This window comes from Paroedura picta, chromosome 17, assembly GCF_049243985.1.
Source record: "Paroedura picta isolate Pp20150507F chromosome 17, Ppicta_v3.0, whole genome shotgun sequence".
Lineage (NCBI taxonomy): Eukaryota > Metazoa > Chordata > Lepidosauria > Squamata > Gekkonidae > Paroedura > Paroedura picta.
Window position 1 is genome coordinate 22,851,147 of NC_135385.1, and position 19,212 is coordinate 22,870,358.

General features: G+C 49.4%; 1 protein-coding gene across 21 annotated transcripts in view; it reads right to left on the reverse strand.

The window, feature by feature from the left end:
• RBFOX1 (RNA binding fox-1 homolog 1) overlaps positions 1 to 19,212 on the reverse strand; it is an 832,795-nt gene that overhangs the window by 623,710 nt on the left and 189,873 nt on the right. For 18 of the 21 annotated variants that reach the window (XM_077316480.1, XM_077316477.1, XM_077316475.1 and 15 more), the window contains one exon: positions 16,828 to 16,860. The exons of the other annotated variants lie outside the window; for them this stretch is intronic. In XM_077316480.1, the coding sequence (XP_077172595.1) occupies positions 16,828 to 16,860 (33 nt within the window). The remainder of the gene's footprint in view (positions 1 to 16,827; positions 16,861 to 19,212) is intronic. 21 annotated transcript variants of the gene reach the window in all.

The window sequence follows — 19,212 nt, forward strand, 5'->3', positions numbered from 1 at the left end:
TTGGGGAGAAGTGGGAGGACAACGAGGAATTATTTATTTATAATTTTGTTTTTATACTGCCCCTCCTCGCAAGGGGGTTCGGGGCGGTTTACAATCTCCCCCTTAATAAAATCCGGGTTGCGTTCCAGACTAAACACCAGGTAAAACCCGACCCAATGGGCCCTCAGTGTATTAAAAACACAATAAAGTACAGTCAAACCCAGCAACGCCATAATGTTCCCCTTCTGCAGCAACCATTTTCTCTTTAATGTGGAAACTGCTTGGAATTCCAGGTGAGCTCCACCACCTGCCCGGTGAGGGATGCCAGCCTCCAGGGGGGACCTGGGGATCCCCCGGAATTAACAGCTCATCACCAGACGGCAGAGATCAGTTCCCCGGGAGAAAGTGGCAGCTTTGGAGGGTAGACCCTGTCATTGTACCCTACCAAGATCCCTTCCCTCCCTTGGTTCCCTCCCTGTATCTCCAAGAGTTTCCAAATCTGGGCCTGTCAACTGCACCCCTCCTATTCCCCACTGGCAGTCCAATCCCAATTACATCTCCCCCCAATGCGCCCTGCAGGATGTCCTTCCCAAGCTGTGGGATGGCGCCCACCACAGAGCTTGCGCTGTCAAACCCTCAAGTCCCTTCTCTCCCTGAAATATCAGAAAGCCACCGGTAGACAGAGAGTTCAGAGCTCAGCAGGAGGGAAAGGAGACGGGCCCTGACCTTTCCGTCGCTACCGTTCCCTCCAGTGATGTTCGCACCATGTTTTATATAATTGTTTCCCTTCCGGCTCATCTCCGACTTGGTTCCTTCAAAGCCCACCCGCCTCCTCCCCTTGCCTGCGACGGCGCACCTGCGTTACGACAAAACTTCGGCCAGTAGCCGACGCGAAGGGAAGGACGCTCTCCGTCCAACTGCCAAATGTGCCCGAAGACAATGGTTTCGTTCATGCACACGCGACGCACGCCTCTAAACGCACCCATGAAGTGCATACATCAAAGTCAAGGGAAACCTTTGTATTCCGTCGGTAATGCTTACAAGGTAAAGTGGCATGCAGATTTCTTATTTAATAAATTCCCACTGAAAATTAGTTTTTCACAGTGGGAAGGATTTCAAGACTTGCTGAGACGAACAGGCAGGATCTAATCAGCACTCAGGCTTTGTAGATACACAAGGGCTCGGAGATATTTGAATGATCCAATTATTCTGCTGAGGCACAATCACTCTACCTGCATACTAATCAGGCAATACGCGGGCGAGCGTCGAGTCGGGCTTCTCGGGAAACCTTCGCCATGCGCAGCTCCCCGGCTGACCTTCTGCCAATTACATTAATTTCGATTCTATTAGCTCCTCTTTGGCCCGAAGGTGACATCTGCACAGATCTAGAGCGGGAGGGGGAACGGCCCGAATCAACTGGCCCACTTGACGCCACGGAGGGGGCCCGCTCGGCGACTTGAATACAAGGCATTTGTTCCAGAAGGGAAGGCAATTGGATGGTAAATAAGAGCCCATTTCCCCCTGACAAGGTACCTCTCCAGGAAAATGAGAAGTTGTCAGCCCATGGAGCATAGCTGCATCCACCGGCTACAGGGAGTGGATCTAGCTACTTAAGTTTCTTCTTTGGATGGACGGTTGGTTGGATGGATATAGGTGGTCGATGAATGGATAGATCCATTGTGGTTGGATGGAGAGATGGAGGGATGGATAGAGATGGTGGATGGATGAATGGATGGATAGATAGGTCATGGGTAGATGGATGGATGGTGGACTGAACTAAATGTTCAATTTAGTTTTCACTCATTGTTTTAATCCTGTTATTTGATGTATCTATGAAATGAGGTATGCCGTTCTGAGCTGGTTCATTGGACGGGTGGTATAAAAATCAAATAAACAAATAAAATCTTTCTAACCCCCTTGGAAAGCCAAAAAATTAGTGGCCATCACAGTACCCCATCCCAGTTAATTGCTCTTATGTTTATCTTGAATTCCCCGCCCCACAACTAACGCCAGGGAAACCAGAAGGCAGCAGGAAAAGCGGAAGTCCGAACACGACAGACTCGCTCAAGGAAGCTGCAAGACCTGAGCAAGGCTGTGAATGCTCAGGGGTCATTCTTTTATAGGGTCAATGTGAGTCCGAAGTGATGTGAGAGCACTTAATCCATCCACACCCACCCACTGCACAAGGGGCCCGTGAGCGCTAGCGTGAGAGGACATCAGAACCACACACTTAGTTTTTCCAGAAGGAAACAAAAATGGCCCACGGTCATCATGGATCTCATAAAAAACTAGCAGGGTTTATGGTGGGTTTCCCAGGCTGAGTCCCGATATCTCACCAGTAACTGTGGCCAGCCTCTTCAGAGGTCGGACCCAGCAAGATGAGAATCCCTCCTTTCCAAAGTGTCCAAGATGGACCCATCTTCCCATCCAGTGACAGCTACTGGGGAAATATCAGGGACTAAAATGACCAGACCACAGCCACACAGCCTGGAAAACTCAGAACAACCAGTTGACCCGGCCGCGAAAGCCTTCTGCACTTCCTAACACTGAATTCTTTTCTTACATCTTGAAGTTGACCTTCTCCCAATGGGCCCCGTTTGGAGGGATGAGCGTTCCCGAAAGCAGGGAGCGAAGGGAGCATCTTTACCCTCCTCACGAGCCACGGGTGATCTTAAAAAGCACCGCGATTTGTTTTTTTGCCCGGCAAGTGTCTCCGGAGGACAAAGACAAATGGCTCCTTCATCCAGGCGGCCTGCGCGGAATAACTATGAACGACGGTTCGCCAGGGGCCCGCCCCAGCAACAAATGGTTCTGTTCAAAATATTCCTCTCTGCCCTCCCGACTCCCCTCCGGAACGCGGCTCATTACAAATCAGCATCTTTGATGAATTTCCTGGGAGAAGCTCAGAGAGTGACGAAAATGTTAAATCCCCTTCTGCGTATCTCCCTGGAATAAGGGCTTTTTTCAGAATCCTGGGGTGGGGCGGGGGTGATTCTTGCTTCCCCAGCAGAATACGCCTCCCTCAGACATGAAAAATGGATTTCCCCCTCCCCTTCCAAAATGGGCACGTGTTGGATCCCTTGGGGAGGCAGGGAGTCTCTTGCATTGCCATGAAAACAAGCTCGGAAGGATCACTGTGGAAGGAAGCTACGTTCCCTCGTGAACCCTTACTGGAGAGCCAATCTGTTTTGGTCCAGCACAGAGCAAAAGAGGACTCTCAATATTGTGGGAGGGAAGGAAGGAAGGAAGGAAGGGCGGTCATGTGGAAACCTCTCGTGGAGACTGAAGATTGTATGCACCGTTTTTTTTTTTAAGGGAATCGGTTTAGTCCCACGGCTGGCTTATTTATATGAAAATCAAACGCCCAATGTTTTATTTATTTGCCCGCAGAGTAACTTTGGAGAGGGACTGAAGGGACAGAACGTGGAGCCGAGCAAAGACTGCTGACAGGAAGGAGGCTGGGGAACAACTCACACAAGTATGACCAAAGTGTGGCTGTGAAGATTTAAAAGGCACCTTATTAAACAAAGCTTTTGCCTGAAACGTTGAAGAGTTACTATCAGGTTTATGTGCAACCTCGCTCCTGGACATTTTGTGATTGGCTCCACCTCTTGTGTCAGCCATTTTGTGACTGGCTCCACTTCCTGTGTCAGCCATTTTGTGATTGGCTCTGCCTCCAGTGCTGTCCATTCCATGGTTGGTTCTACCTCTTGCATCAGCCATAGTGTGATTCCCTCTGCCACCTGTGTCATCCATTTCATGATTGGTTCTACCTCCTGGTTCAGCCATTTTGTGACTGGCTCCACCTCCTGGGCCTGCCATTTTGTAATTGGCTCCACCTCCTGGGCCTGCCATTTTGTGATTGGCTCCACCTCCTGTGCCAGCCATTTTGTGATTGTGCCCACCTCTCTGTGTCAGAGTTCCAAAGGTGCCCTCAGCCTCAAAAAGGCCAGGGACCCCTGCTTCATCTGAACATGGAGGTTTCATTTACCATCCTCAACAGCTATTGATAGTTCTATTCCCCCAAAATTTCCACAATCCTATTTTTTACAGCCAACTATGTCACCGGGAAGCAGGCAAATGTTTCTTTTACTCCCTCCCCATCTTTTAAACGCCCTTTCTCCTCACATCTATACATGACCCCCCCTACACACACACACACACACACACCGGCGTCCTGTTGGTGCACTCTATTTTAAGATTGAAAAGTACCGAGGAAGAATCAAGACCTTCCCAGGTGCTCTTGAAGCACCCAAAATAGCTCCAGCCGTTCCGAAGATGTCATTAGTATTAAAACAGGACAGCTCATATTTTCACAATGAACCCCCCCCCCCCACCTCGCTCTGCGTAGGCATTCGAAATGGGGTTGACTTCTGAACAATTCCTGGATGAATTGATAAATGCAGATGAGCTGCCGTCTGCTTTTCTCCCCCCGCCTCCTTTTCTCCCAGCGAGCGCTATAACAAATAAAATCTACACTTCAAAGGCAGATCTGAGATTAGCGGAGGCTAGATTGAGCTGTTTGCGGATTCTTTCTAATATAGAGGGTGGTGCTTTTTTTTTTAAAGGGGTTTTTAAATAATTCAACAGGATGAAGTTAGAAAAGTAGGGCCATGCAGTTCAAGGTGGTTCAGAGAGAGAGATAGACGTCTGCCTGGGAAGGGACTGAATGGAGCTAAGCGTCCGGAGCTGACCTAGACAGGAATCTTAAGAAGAGTTTTTCCTGGGAGTGAGCCCCATTGAAAAGAATGGAACTTATTTCCAAGAAGAAGAGGAAGAAGAAGAGCTAGTTTTTATACCGCACTTTTCTCTATCCTAAGGATAGGGATGCCAGCCTCCAGGTGGGACCTGGGGATTCCCCAGTATTACCGCTCATCTCCAGGCGACAGAGATCAGTTCCCCTGGAGAAAATGGCTGCTTTTAATGGACCCCATAACAGCATACTCCAATAAGGTCTCTCCCTGCCCCATAAGAGAAACCATGTTGGATCCGCCAACAGCCCATCCAGGCCAACACTCTGTGTGACACAGGGGGTTAAAACCCAGGGGCCATCAGAAGGTCCACCAGTGGGGCCAGAACTCCAGAAGCCCTCCCACTGTGACCCCCCCCAAAAAAAACATCAAAAATAAAGTGCATCACTGCCCAAGGGAGAGAGTTCCTTCTCTACCGTGTGGCTACCAGCCACTGATGGTCCTCTGCTCCAGATGTTCTGCTCCAGATGTTTGCCCATTCCCCTCTTGATGATGAGGCCACCTTCTGAAGAGACATACCCATACACGCAATGCCCATACACGTGATAAATCCCCTGTGAGCAAAGGGATGGGTACCAGCCTAACCCTTGGCAAACCTACTGTCCTTTTGCTGGACCCCAAAACCACCACAAGGCAATGGAAAACTGTGCCAATACATTCCCTTCTACTGTTTCAGAGTCTTCCGAGGGGCTTTCCGTTCCACCAGCAAAATGGCCGGCACAAAACCCTCACACAAGCAATCAATATTGAAAACGAGCAAGCGCGAGAGAGAAGCACCAGCTCTAGACCATGTGTACTTTATGAAGCCAATTAAATCAAATCCCCGTATACAAACTCGGCCACCACGACCCGCCCAACGGCGCCGCTGTACATTCCCCACCTCGGAGCAGGAAATTGGCTCGTCACCGACTCGTGAGGGATGTAAGCAACACGCGACAGGATAAGCATGAACGTTCGCCCTTCGCCGGGGAAAAGACGGGAATGGAAAAGCAATTACTCGAGGTTAGGCAGAGGAATAATCTCGACCATTCCGCCATCCTTGAAAGAAGCAGGATACCCGCGTGGATGCCCGCTTGAATACTGGCCGTGTCATTTGTGGGCAGGCACTGTTGTCACGCGAGGCGCACTTTTTATCTGCATGCTGGAACTCAGAGGCATGATGGCGGTGGAAAAATCTAGATTATGGCAACACAATGAGCAAGTGAAATATTTGCCAGCCTCCAGGTGGGGCCTGGGGATCCCCTGGAATTATAGCTCTTCTCCAGGCTAAAGAGCTCAGCTCCCCTGGAGAAAAGGGCTGCTTGGGAGGGGGGACTCTGCGGCCTTGTACCCCACTGAGGTCCCCACCCCAAATCCAGCCCGCTCCTGACTCCGCCCCAATGTCTCCCAAACCGGAGCTGGCAATTGTATGGTGGATTACGAGACTGCGGCCTTGCTACCTTGTGGGGCAATGTACTATTTCCCCCCCTAAAGGAGGGTTGTTGGCTTTTGCACTAAGCTGCAGAGAATCCATTAGCACTGAGGGCTGACCCTACAATCTTCAGGGAAGAGGCAGTGTTGTTGGGGGGAGGGGGGGAGTTTCCGTGGCAAGAAGTCATTAAGTGGCGTGGGCAAAACGAGGACAGCCATTTCCCCTGCTGCCTAACATCAATTAAAGGAGGCCAAGTCAAATCGATGTTCTAATTCCACAGAATTAATGGTAACTTTTTTTAATAGACGCCGCGACATTTCCCAGAGGCCCTGTGATAAATTCGGATCACAGAACCTGGCGGAGGAAGGCGGCCGTCACCCCTTCTGCTGGCACAAGGCAGGGCTCGGAAACAGCCATGTTGAAAGACTCAGAGCCCGAGAAAACCTGAAGTCGAACCAGGGGATCTTCCCATCGAAAACGCCCAGAGGGGAAGCTGCAGAAACATTTATATGCGTCCCAAAAATGTCTTGGAGGCAGGAAACTCTCCTAAGATGAAGCGGAAGAGTGGTATTCAACATGGCACAGGTAGGTTACATTCTTTGCCGATTTGGGCATATACAAAAGTCCTTTCTTTGAATCGTTTGGGTCCGGCTGGGTTGGATGATGCTAGCATTTCAAAGACGGCTATGTTACGTGGGTTTGTTTTTTTTTAATTTGTGGGATTCCTAACGGGTTTATGATTCTCACTAGGGGTGCAATGGGAATAAGATTCATACCGGGTTTAACACCTAAGTGGGCATAAATCATGCCAAAGAAGAAGACCTGGTTTTCACTACCCGAAGGAACCCCAAACCCCTTTCCCTTCCTTTCCCCACCCTGTGGTGTGGTTGTGGCGGAGCGAGCACCAAGAGAAATGCTCTGCAAGAACAGCTCTGAGGCAACTGTGACTAGTCCGAGGTCTAGCAGAGGACTGGGGAATCCAACCCGGTTGTCCAATTAGGGCCTGTCACTCTTGAACCACTAGACCGAGCTGGCTCTCAAGGGCGTATCCTCCCCATGAACCTCCCCATGAACCTATGCCTCACAAACCACGTAAAATCAGGGACACTACAGGGCAACTCACAATGAGTAATGTTGATCTAATTCTACGGGATTCAAATTTGGGGAGGGGGGACCTCGCCGGAATCGTGCTCATCCGTCTCTGCTAAACTAAAATATACCCACAGGAGCTTGGGGGTTGGTTAATGGGTAAAAATATTTGGAAAGGAAAGGCAATGAGCCACCCTGAGCGGCTTGGAAGGGCGGCATACGAATCCTATTGCTATTATTTTTTATTATTTTAATGGATTGCTGCACTTCTTTTGACCCGATATTTCAACTGGATACCTTTTCTTTAAGATTCATCTCTCCCAGCGGTTTTTCCAGATGTTGCTGCTATATGCTTGGAAGGCTGGCTTCAAAAGTAGCAATTTTGTCCAGAGGATGTGATTTTGGTCATCCAGAGAACAGCTCTAATTCCAGGGCCTCTCCATGACCCAGCTGGAAGTTGGCATGGGCAATTCTGCATGCTATCCAGTCAAAGCTCCAGCACTGCAGCCAGAAGATAACCTCTCTTTTTTTTTGGTACCCCAATTTTCACCACCCTTAGGAGAAGGGGACAGACATCCTGTGAGGCAGGTGAGGCTGAGAGAGCTCTGAGAGAACTGGGACTGGCCTGAGGTCACCCAGCTGGGTGCACGGGGAAGAGGAACGGGGGAATTAAACCTGGTTCTCCAAATTAGAGGTCGGTGCTCTTAATCACGGCAGCTCCGTCAGCTCAAATTTTAAATTTGTACTGTTTTTTAACCCATTGTTGTGGGCCACCCCCAGACTGCTTGAAGAGGAGCACTATGAATGAATGAATGAATGAATGAATGAATGAATGAATGAATGAATGAATGAATGAATGAATGAATGAATGGAGGGAAGGAAGGAAGTAGGGAAGGAGGGAAGGAGGGAAGGAGGGAGGGAGGGATGTGGCAGCCATTTGAATGCCAGCCGGCAAACAGTGCAAAACAAACCAGCTCTGTGCACCCAGGGGAACCCCTGAGGTCAGCTAGAAGACAGAAATTGCCCTCCACCGAGGGAGGTCCGTCTTCTCATTTGCTCCAGCCGCTGCAGAAAATATATCCCTCTCGGAGGGGAGGGGAAGGGGGGAAAAAAGCAATTTCTTCCAATAAGGGAATGTTGTCCGGGGTGAGTTTTTCAATGTACGAAACCACTGTAATCCAAAACTGTGATTGATATTCCGAACGTGATGGATATACTCAGCGCGCGAGCACCTGAAAATAAGAGACACAGCCGAACTTAATAGCTTTGTGAAATGGGGACGTGAAGCCTGCCGGGTCATGGGGAGGCAGCGGCTTCAAGTCTTTCGCTGGATTCCTAAGTGCTGCCAGCTTGCCTTTTTAAAAAATGAGTAATTTGACAACCGGATCCAATGCAGTCCTTACTCCCAAGGAATTCCTACTGAGTTCAGGGCGCCTTTCTCCCTGCAGGAGTGGGTGTAAGAACATGAGCTTCAAGAGGCGAGAGATGTTTTGGGGAAACCCGCCAAGGGGAACGGCCACCTCCCTGTCAGGAGTCTCCAACATGTTGTGCCTGACAAAGAAGTGGAAGGGAACGCAAGAAATACGTTTGAGAGTGGAGAAAGGAGACAACGAGAACCTTTTCTCCCCAAATAAGAGAACTCAAGGGCACCCAATGAAGGGGACGGGCTGTAGACGGAGGACAGACAAAAGGAAATATTTATTTACATCTCCAGGTGTTCAAATGTGGAGTTGGCAGCCAGAGGCTGTGGTGATGGACGCAGGTTTTAAAAGGGGATTTGGCAAATTCATGGAGGAGAGAGGTCTTTTGGTGGCAACTAGCCATGGTGACTGAAGGGAACCTCCACATTCAGAGGCAGTCTGTTGTTGGCCCTCCAGAGGAACCGGTTGGCCTCTGAGTGAGATAGGAGGCTGGATTAGGTGGACCTTCACTGGTCTGATCCAGCAGAGCTCTTCTGGTGTTTTTATGAAGGCTTCGGTTTCTCTGCCCTGTTGTCGGCCCTCCAGAGGAACTAGCTGGCCACTGTGTGAGGTAGAATGCTGGACTGGATGCAATCCTTATGAATCTGCAGACTTTCGGGTGCCACAGAGTTACTCATCAGGCTTTTCTTGTGTACATCCTGAAAGCGTACACGTCTACTTAAGAAGCTCTAGTGTATGCATACACTAAAAGCTAGACCTCCCTCGATCGTGTTTCCCCACTGGAATATTTGCATGTTCCTTTTCAGTCCTGTAGGCGGTCACATTTCTTGTCCATCTAAATTACAGAGGGTCCCTTTGGCCAATTTTGGCCATTTGTTTCATGAGAAAGCTCAATAACCATATCAGAATCTCGATGCTTCTGAAATTCCAGCTGCCCCCCCCCCTCTCCTGGAATGCACGAACGAATGAAGGGATGCTTATTAAAGTGATACAACTTTACATCCTTTATCTCTGTGCGTGGAAAATTGTTCTCGAGGCGCAGGAACGGCCCGGCATCCAGAGAGCTGCGGTAAAGTCAAGCCACGAAATTGAACTGTGAGTCCACTGGTTGATTCTGGCTAATTAACTCTGCCGCTCTCCCACTTTATCTGCAGGCGGAGACGAAATTGCACAGCTCGGCTGGTGTTTGGCTCCGGAGTCCAACATTTATAGGAGGGGACAACAGTCCGGATTTTGCTCGCCCACCAGTACTGGACTCTTGAGGAAGCCAGGAAATGTTTCATGTGCCCAAGTCTTTTTGGCACCCCAGTTTTATTCCCGGTACAGCCCCTAAAGCAGGGTGGTGAGTTCTGGTTCCTTCCACTCGGGAGACATTTTCTTTTAACAGGTGGCAGACTGGGTAACCTTTTGTTTTTATACCTTACTGCTATGTTGAAAGCTCAAACTGGGCTCCCACTCTGTAGCTTTTGTATCCTTCCATGTGCTGTGTTTGGCTCACTGTGATTTTGGGATCATTTCACGCATCCTGTGAAGACTTATGCTTGGCTTCCATCCTGCTTAATTAGATTTCTGATGGGCTGTAATCCTATCGTCTTGTTTACTGAGTCCCTCACCCTTCGTATTGACCTGCTATGTGTAATCCACCTTGAGCCCAAGTTAAAAAGGCAGACTAAAACTGATGCAATTCTTTTTCTTTCTTTTTCTTTTTTAAGTACAGCTCCCAAAGCCAGTACACCGATGTGCAGGGACACAGCCAAAATGCAAACGCTAGGGCACTACAATGGTTAGAGCGGAGGTGTCGAGCTCATTTGTTACAAAATTCAGACTTGCTGAAAATTATAATCCTTACATTGTTTCCTGACAGTATCTTCCTGCCCTCCCATGGCCACTACCCATTATGTATTAGCACTGGGACAGGATACAGGGGCATTATGCAGAACCTCTATCACCTGGAATTAAAGGTTGCTCATGGGCCGGAGTACAGTACAGAGTACCTTTTTTGGCATAATAAAAGATAAAACAGCAGAACAAGAATAGTATGATAAAATTATACACACACACTCCTTCAATGATATATAAAGCAGTGGGCGCTAGATTACAAGGTGGTCATATTGTGATGCACAATGGGGTTCACAGAAGTTTGTTATTTAGGCAAAATGGGGTTCAGATATAAATGATTTACCCGTAGTATTGTTGATAATACCTTGGCCACTTCTTGGATGATCTCCAGATCCCTTTCATCTAAAATTCTATGTATTATTTGGTTCCCATCAACACTAGTACATTTACGTTTTTCCCAGTATTTGACTAGTGGTTTTTGCAAGTAGAGAAATCTGGGGCACTCCACCCAGATCTGGGGCACTCCACAAGTGATATAAAGTATCGGGAACACCACATCCATGAAGACACAACCTTTCAGTGAAAGAAGTATCGAAAAGACGGCTTCTGGATACATTGGAAGGGATCGCAGGCTGGATAAGAGCCCTGGAAGGGCAAGTTCTGGCCTGGGGACCGTATGCTCAACACCCCCAGCACAACAAAGTCTTGCTGTGCACCACCACCACCAAAGCGTAATCCAAGACACAGGGCCCACTCGACCTCATCAAGCACGCATTTGTAATTTCCATCATGTTGCGATTAAGCCTCACTCTCTGTTGAGCTGGGCAGTCTGCTGGCCACGGGGGGCCCTACCTCCGTCTACAAAGTCCCAGCCTCATAAATTATTCCCTGCCATTTTCCTCCTCCACATCATTTATTTTCATAGCATTATAAATGCCTGCTTTCTGACTACTTCAGATCAAAAGGAGTTATTCTCCAGGCTCATATTTCACCACAGCTCCCGTATTTTATCTAGCAAATGAGACTTTACAGGCCCGGCTTTAGGTTGACTTTGTCCCTAAAGTTCCGCCCCTACCAGGTGTTAGGAAACAGCTTCACAATTTCCTCTCCTGCCCCCCAAATGAGCCAATCTTATGTTTCCTTGAAACAGCACTGGGCCAAAACAGCAGGTTGAAAGAGAGTTTTCTTATCATTTTTAGTGTGTTGAAAAGGGAGTTTCCTTAAAGTCAGGGGTCCCCCTCCATTTTTGAGCCTGGGGCACATCTGGAATCCTGGAACAATGTGCCAATATCTCCAGAGCTCCTAGTTTGGAGTGCCACATTCTTGATCCAAACTTTGCATACCAGATTCCAACTCAAGCACAGACAACATGTGGCCCCGAGGATCCACAACCCACAAATGTGAGCGTGCGCATTCATTTCTCCCATAACAGCCCCCATTGATGAATTGCGCCGAAATCTGATTGCTCAATGTCGGCTGTTTCCGCCATCGGGATAATGAATGGCGGCGTTCGAGGCTGTTCCGAAGTCTACTTTGTAATGACATTAACATGCCCCATTAAGTGTATTATTGTACAAGAGAGCAGAGCCATTTGCGATAACCATCTTTTTATTAGAATCCATATGCATGAGATATTCCTTATTTAAAATAAAATCTTGTAATTTGAATATTTACAAGGCGAAGGACACCGAAAAGACACCGTGCGGGCAGAGGGGGGGGCATTTATTCATGGGCTTCTAGACTGCCTGTGATCCTCTGCCCGCGGTTGTCGCACCTGTAAGTTAAAATTAGCAAATCGAGGCCTCGCATGCAGCTCCTTCTCTGCATATTCATCTCTCCGAAAATTGAACCGGGGTGAACCAGATGCCCCAAAAAAAGCCTGTTTGACTCTTAAATGTGCGAGAGAGACTAAGGCCTGCTCACTTTTTCCTTCCTTGGGATTTCTGCTCCTGCCGTCGCCGGACAAAAAGAACACGGCCAAATAATCCGCGAGTACAAAATCGGATTAAGCAGATGTTAGAATGGCGTTGGATCCGCTGTTCAAGATCGGGAAGAGCCCATAACAATCCAGAGAGATGAATCCTTCTCCGAGAGGCGCTTTGCACATGTTGATACCCTGGAATGCAAGAAAAGACCCACGAGCCGAGGAAGTACACAATCAGAGAGCGACAAAGAATTAAGAAGATTGTACGAGTTGTTGCTCCAGCCCAGCGAAAAGGGCAGGGACGCCGGCAGCTTTTGCGGATTCTTCGGTTATATATCGAGGCTTACAAGGCTTAAGCCACCCAAAGCCAATCCGCCGTCCTCTACTTACCGATCTTCTGTTACAAAGCAACACGTTTCCAGATGCGCATGCGGCACTCCCTCCCTCCGCATTCTCAAAGGATGGATTGTGCTTCAAAGCCATCTGCAGAACAGCCCACAGCTCACTCCTGCGCCCGTGCGTTGCCGGTGTTTTCATTAGCAAAATGGCAGAGATCAGAAGCAAAAGTTGGGCTAGCCCTGATGGTTGCGGCAGGACGGACCAGGCAAAATGGTGAAGAGGTAGCTTTTCTGTTCTGGATATGCCACGGATTCTTTCGTCCCTTCCCAGTAATAGCAAGTAGATCCCTCTTGATATGCACACACAGCCGAGTCAGAGAGATGATACAAAATCTCAAAATGGCACAAACGGTGCCGTGGGCGCCAGGGACAACGAAGTCCACGGCAGATCACCAATGTGCTGGAAGACCTGCACAATTCAGGCTGGGCACAAACTGTTCGGGATGAATTTTGCCTTGTTCTGTGCCCTTGTGACTTGCCACACAAGGGGTCTCCTATGTGGCTTCTGTGGGGGCCAGCAGGGCCAGTTCTAGCTCCTGCCAAGTGTTTAAAGGCAATGCTCTTATATGCTACTTTACACAGAGAGTTACATGCTGTGATAGATGCTTGAGCCAGTCCCAGTATTCTCAACTCTCTCAGCCTCACCTCCCTCACAGGGTAGTTGTTGTGGAGGGAGGAAGGGAAAGTGAACGTAAGCCACTTGGAGATGGTAAAAAGTGAGGTGCAAAATACCTCTTCTTCTTCTTCTTCTTCTTCTTCTTCTTCTTCTTCTTCTTCTTCTTCTTCTTCTTCTTCTTCCTCTTCTTCCTCTTCCTCTTCCTCTTCCTCTTCCTCTTCCTCTTCCTCTTCCTCTTCCTCTTCCTCTTCTCCTTCTGAAATTTGGCTTATCTCTCCTTCTCCTGGTTTCAGCCCACTCCAAAATCCAAGCTGGCTGGGTTGTTTGTTTTGTTTTGTTTTGCAACAGCCAATAAATAAAATTGCTAAGTTTCTCGGTGTGAAGCGATAGGGGAGGCTTTTGAAAGCGCCGTCTGCTGTAATCCGGGGCTCTGTTCCGGCTCATCCTATCCCACGGTTAATCAGGCGTCGGAGCCCGTAAAACAGGGGAGGGGGCTCCCCCCTTCGGAAACCGACACTTTCAAGGCACATCTGAATGAATGAGATTGTCTCTCCTGCACCCATGCGCGGGTGAACTCCCGCCTTTGTTCTTGAAAGCAGCTAGCCAAGTTTATCTTTTCTCTTTAATAATGCAATTTCATTTACCAAAGGTTCCTATTAAAAATTTATCGGGCGGCAGCAGTCGGGGCCACCTAGACATGTTGTTAGAGTTAAACATTAGCTTTAGCGCACCTCACCCCGTTTCCCGCTGTGAAGCCGGGGTGGGCTTCATGCGGAAATGTTCCCCGGGCCGTCAATTGATATTACATAGAAACGAGGCCGGGCTCCGTTCTCTGAAATAAAGCAACACTGATTATTAGAAGGCACGGTGGCCGGCGTTGCTCAGCAATGGGAAATTAATGATTTACTCTTGCAAAAAGGCGGGAGAAAGTTGGCTGCAGAGGAATTTTTTCCCCTTCCTGTAAGATTCGGCAGCACCGGTCTCCTGGCTGTCAACTTCAGGGGGACCAGGAAACGGTCAAACCACGTTTTCTTGGGGGACCTATTCTATACTAAGACCCCCCCAATTTCAGTGAAAGGCCAGGAGGGGATGCTTTGGGCTTCTAGTGCTGGGAAAGCAGCTTGCTGGTGCCCAGGTGGTCGCTTATACATAGAATCAAAGAATCATAGATTCACAGAGTTGTAAGGGACCTCCTGGGTCATCTAGTCCAACCCCCCAGGAAAGAAGACACACAGGCTCTCCTTGTCCGTAAGTGTCTTCCCTACCAGACCAGAAAAGCAGTCCTTGGTGTTGGTGATGTCAACATGGCAGGTTCTGCACCCTGGCTGGTTTTTTTTACTTTTAAAGCAACCCCCTTCCTGGTGCCCACAAAGGGAATTTAGAAGGGTGGGCGGTTTTGTTCAGCAAGGGGTCTGACTTGTCGCTGCAGATGTCCTTGGCTGTGCAATGGAAAACCTCCTGCCGCACCTGATTTATGACACCCATTTGGGGGCTTCATCCACCGTGCGTTGCCAGAATCCCACAGGGGCCCACGGCCTCAGGTCTCCTGATATCACACGTCTTTCGGCCCCCGGACTTCCTGGTGGGAGCAAAAGGGCAGCTGCATGCTTCGTTGCTTTGTTTCCTTTAAGGTATACTTGGACAATCCCTCCCCGAAGACTTGCTCAAGGCAGCTAAGGTTGTGAAGATAAAATGACCCGAAGCAGAAATTAAATCAAAACTCGGTAAAAAGACTTCACGGCAGTTGACCCTGCCGGTGATTAAAAAAGCGAACGCACGTCGATCTTCAGCTGCTACCAACAAACCCAGCAAAACTGTTGTGTGTTTTCCAGGCTGTGTGGCCGTGTTCTGGTAGTATTCCGGTCATTTTGGTCCCTGGTGTTTCACCGGTATCTGTGTCTGGCATCTCTAGAGGTAGGACATGGTGAGGTGGGAATTCATCCATGCCAAAGTGTGGTGTGTGTAAACAGTGGCTTGGCATTTTATTTACTTCTTGGGTGTTTGTGTGTATCCCATAGGGTGGCAAAAGCAGAGCTACAGCCCCATGGATGAGGCTGCCTTGACACTAACTGGCTAGGGTTGCCAGACCCTCACTGGAGGCAGGAATGGCCTGCCCTCAGCCTGCTGCTGTTCTGTGCACTTACCAGGTGCAGGAGGGAAGCCCAGGTTATATTACCAACAGTGCAAAATGTCACTTTTGTTGCCTGTCTGATGAGGTCCCGGCACCACTCTGGTATTTGGGCAACAGCTCAATGGTGGAAGCCACTTTTGCCATAGAGTTCTTGCCTGAATGCCAGAGCGTCACCAGCACAATGACGTCACTTCTGCTATATGCCAGAAGGAATGCTGGCCGATCACCAGCAATGGAGTCTGACCTCTCCCCAGCCCCCACGTTCCTCCCCGTCCCCCCACCCGTCGCCAGGAGGGACCCGGTCACCTTACTCCTGGCACGGTTTTTGCGGAAAGGTATCGCAGGGCGTCCGCCCAAAGCTAACGGCTTCCACAAATCACTCCCCTCTCCATAAAACTCAACAGGGTGGTAGATTATTACACGGGGCCTAAATACCAAAGCAATATGTTTCTTTATGTATCAAATCCTCCCACAGAATCATTTGCCAGGAGTCTCCCAGCGCCCTCCCTCTCACTTTTCGTCATCCGTTCTGCAGTTTTCACATAATTTATTCCGTCTTTGCAGACAATCACTGGGAATTGTGCTTGCCGTTCCACGCAAGCCAACTGTCCTGCTGGCTCCCAAGATGAGAGCAGCCTCAGCGGCATACAAACAAATGTCTCTTTGCACCCACAGGGGCTAGAAACAAAACCTATGGTACAAGGGTCCTCAGCTGGGTGCCCGTGGGTGCCATGGCGTCTGCTGACACCTTTTGGGGTGTTTCTTAGGAAGTGGGTGAGGCTAGGTCGCGTATTGGCCAGCAAGGCTACTGATCAATGTCAGGAGATTTGATTGGCTGTGCAGATTTTTGACACAGCTGCTTTGGCAGCCAGCAGCATCTAATCTGTGTGGTTGCGCAAGACAGACCCACAGAGGTTGGGGACCCCTGTTCTGCAATGAGCATTCTGTACCCGTGATCCCATTTCCCCTTTACTGCAACAGAACTGTGGCCTACTGAGTCTAATGTAAGAGAATGACGCCTTAGACAAATGCTAGATCGCCTAAATGCCAAGGATTAGGACATCTCAACAAGAGGCTTGGAGAGCATTTCCAAAACGCTGTGTGAACTCATGCCAAGCAGCCCTGACAAAAATAAATTCAGGAGGGCAACGCAATCGGAAACTCGCACATCTCACAGCGGGGCCTAAACCGTGCCGGATCCCCGTCCCCCAAATCCACCCAACCGCGCCGACGCGCCCATGCAACCGGTTCATCCCAAGGTTCCCTACCTCACTGCCGATTCCAATCATCGCCGTCAAAGTCTGCAGATTGCAAGGGGGGGATGGGGAGGGAAACAAGAAGCAAAAACCTGCATTAGTATTGATTCGACAAATGAGTCATTGGATTAATTGCCTTTTAAACTCATTTTAAGCAGTTGCAATGGCTCGAGGGCCACCTGCAGTCGAAGGCGACGGGGATGCTGCTGATGAGTCTGTTCCTCTAAGCCCTGGTGAAAAAGTGGAAACATTTTAGAGTCAACCAAAGCGGAGGAGGAGACGTGGCCGAAATAAACTTAACGCAAACAGTACATTCTGGAGCATTATGCCGAGATTGAGCACCGGACCATTGATTCTAGCAACTGGAGGGATGTTTCAGGGGTTTCTCAATGGTGAAAAAGTGGAGAAAGGCTGGGCTAAGAGATTAGATCGGCCTCAACCGCAGCCTTTCGGTCCTGGCTCCGGCCTGATGCAATGATCTGACAGCTGCGATCAGAACCCTGCAGGACCACGGACAGTTCCAAAGAAATGGTAAGACGGAGCTCTTCCAACTCAGGCCTAAAAGACAAGATCCACCGGCCGCCCTGTCCACTGACCAACTCAAGTAGCCATTGTTATGATCCCCCCTCTTCCCCATGATGCAATTGGTTTAATTGGTCTTAATACATATCATTTATTGCATTTATTCTAAATATCTATTGTTAAAACATTTCTATATGCTTTTTATTATACCACAGAAAGAGAGAGAAGAAGAAGAAGAAGAAGAAGAAGAAGAAGAAGAAGAAGAAGAAGAAGAAGAAGAAGAAGAAGAAGAAGAAGAAGAAGAAGAAGAAGAAGAAGAAGAACTGCTTTTTGGTAGCCCACTTTTACTACCCAAGGGGTTCAGAGGGCTCTGAGAGAACTGCAGCAGGTCCAAGGTCACCCAAGCTGGCTTCATGGGAGGGGAGAGGAGAATCAAACCTGGCTTAGATAAAGGATGAAAGAGAGCTAGAGTTACAGAGACAGAGAAAGATAGAGACAGAGGCAGCATCAGAGGCAGATCAAGAAAGAGGCAGAGGCAGAAATGGTGGTGGAGATAGAGATGCAGACTGACCAAGAATTCAAACTCCACAGGGGTAGGCAGAACTCAACACGGGTACGAGATAGGAGGCCTGCATCGTTTCTCCGCAGAGACTGTGACAAATCCTTGGGCTCCTGGGCACACTTCTGCAAGTGGCCATTTATAAATAAAGACCTTCCCCACCCTCTTCGAGCATTGCACATGAACATGCCCTCCCTCCCCCCTTTTCCTACTTCTTTGGCAACAGCTGCTGATTTCTGAGAAGCGGCACAGCTCTGGCAGTAGCCGACAAGCCAGCCTAGAAGAAGAAGCCACTGCTGCTGCTGAGCGGCATCTCCAGGTGCCCTTTGATCATGTGGCCCCCGCCTGACGCTTCCCATTGCCAGCTCCTTTGCTCGCCAACGTCCGCTCTTCCCGATGGCTTTCACGACGCACGGCGTTTTCTCACCACGGGGTCGACAAGCGCTCTCTTGTTTAAGAAAGCCGGTGAGGTAGCCAAGAGAGATTAAAGTCCTCTTGGTCTCGGGCTCATGTGGACAGAACGGCCTGAATCAGGCCATCTGCACATCTGGGTCAGCCTTGTCTATGCAGCCTGTCAAAGCTCTCCAGGGTCTCAGGCAGACGACATTCCCGTCGCCTCCTGCCTGGTGCTTTCAACTGGAGATGCCGGGGATTGAACTGGGGACCTTCTGCGGGCCAAGGAGACTCTAGGGGTGCCATGTCCAGGTGGGGAGCTTCGTGGATGGAGCCTGGGAAGGACAAGGGCTTCAGTACGGTGCAATGCTACAGATTTGACCCTCCAAAGCAGCCATCCCCTCCAGGGGAACTGCTCCAAGACCCAACTTGGTTTAGTGGTTAAGAACGGGAGCCTCTACTCTAGAGAACCGGGTTTGATTCCCTACTCCTCCTCCCCATGGCAGCCAGCAGGGTGACCTTGGGCCAGTCCCAGTTCTCTCAGAGATCTCTTGACCCCACGGCCCTCACAAGGTGTCTGTTGTGAGGAGAAGGGGATTGTAAGCCACGTGAGGCGAACCAAAAGCATCTGGAACATCCATGTCGTGATTCTAAGCAGGAGGAGGAAGATCCCATGAGGAAGAAAACCGACTGAGCTTGTAGGTACAGTGAGTTCATTATGGGAAGCCGGTCCCTTGAGTCTCAAACCTCCCCGCTAAGCAACAGTAATAGGGAGCAGCTGCAGAACGATGTTAGGTCAGCCGAATCATTAGCCCCGAAAATTACATCACAACCAGTTGGGTGTGACAGAGAGGAACGGCGGCACAGTGGTGGGCTCCTAAATACAGGAGGTCAGGCTTGGCTCACTGACCCCACGAACAAGG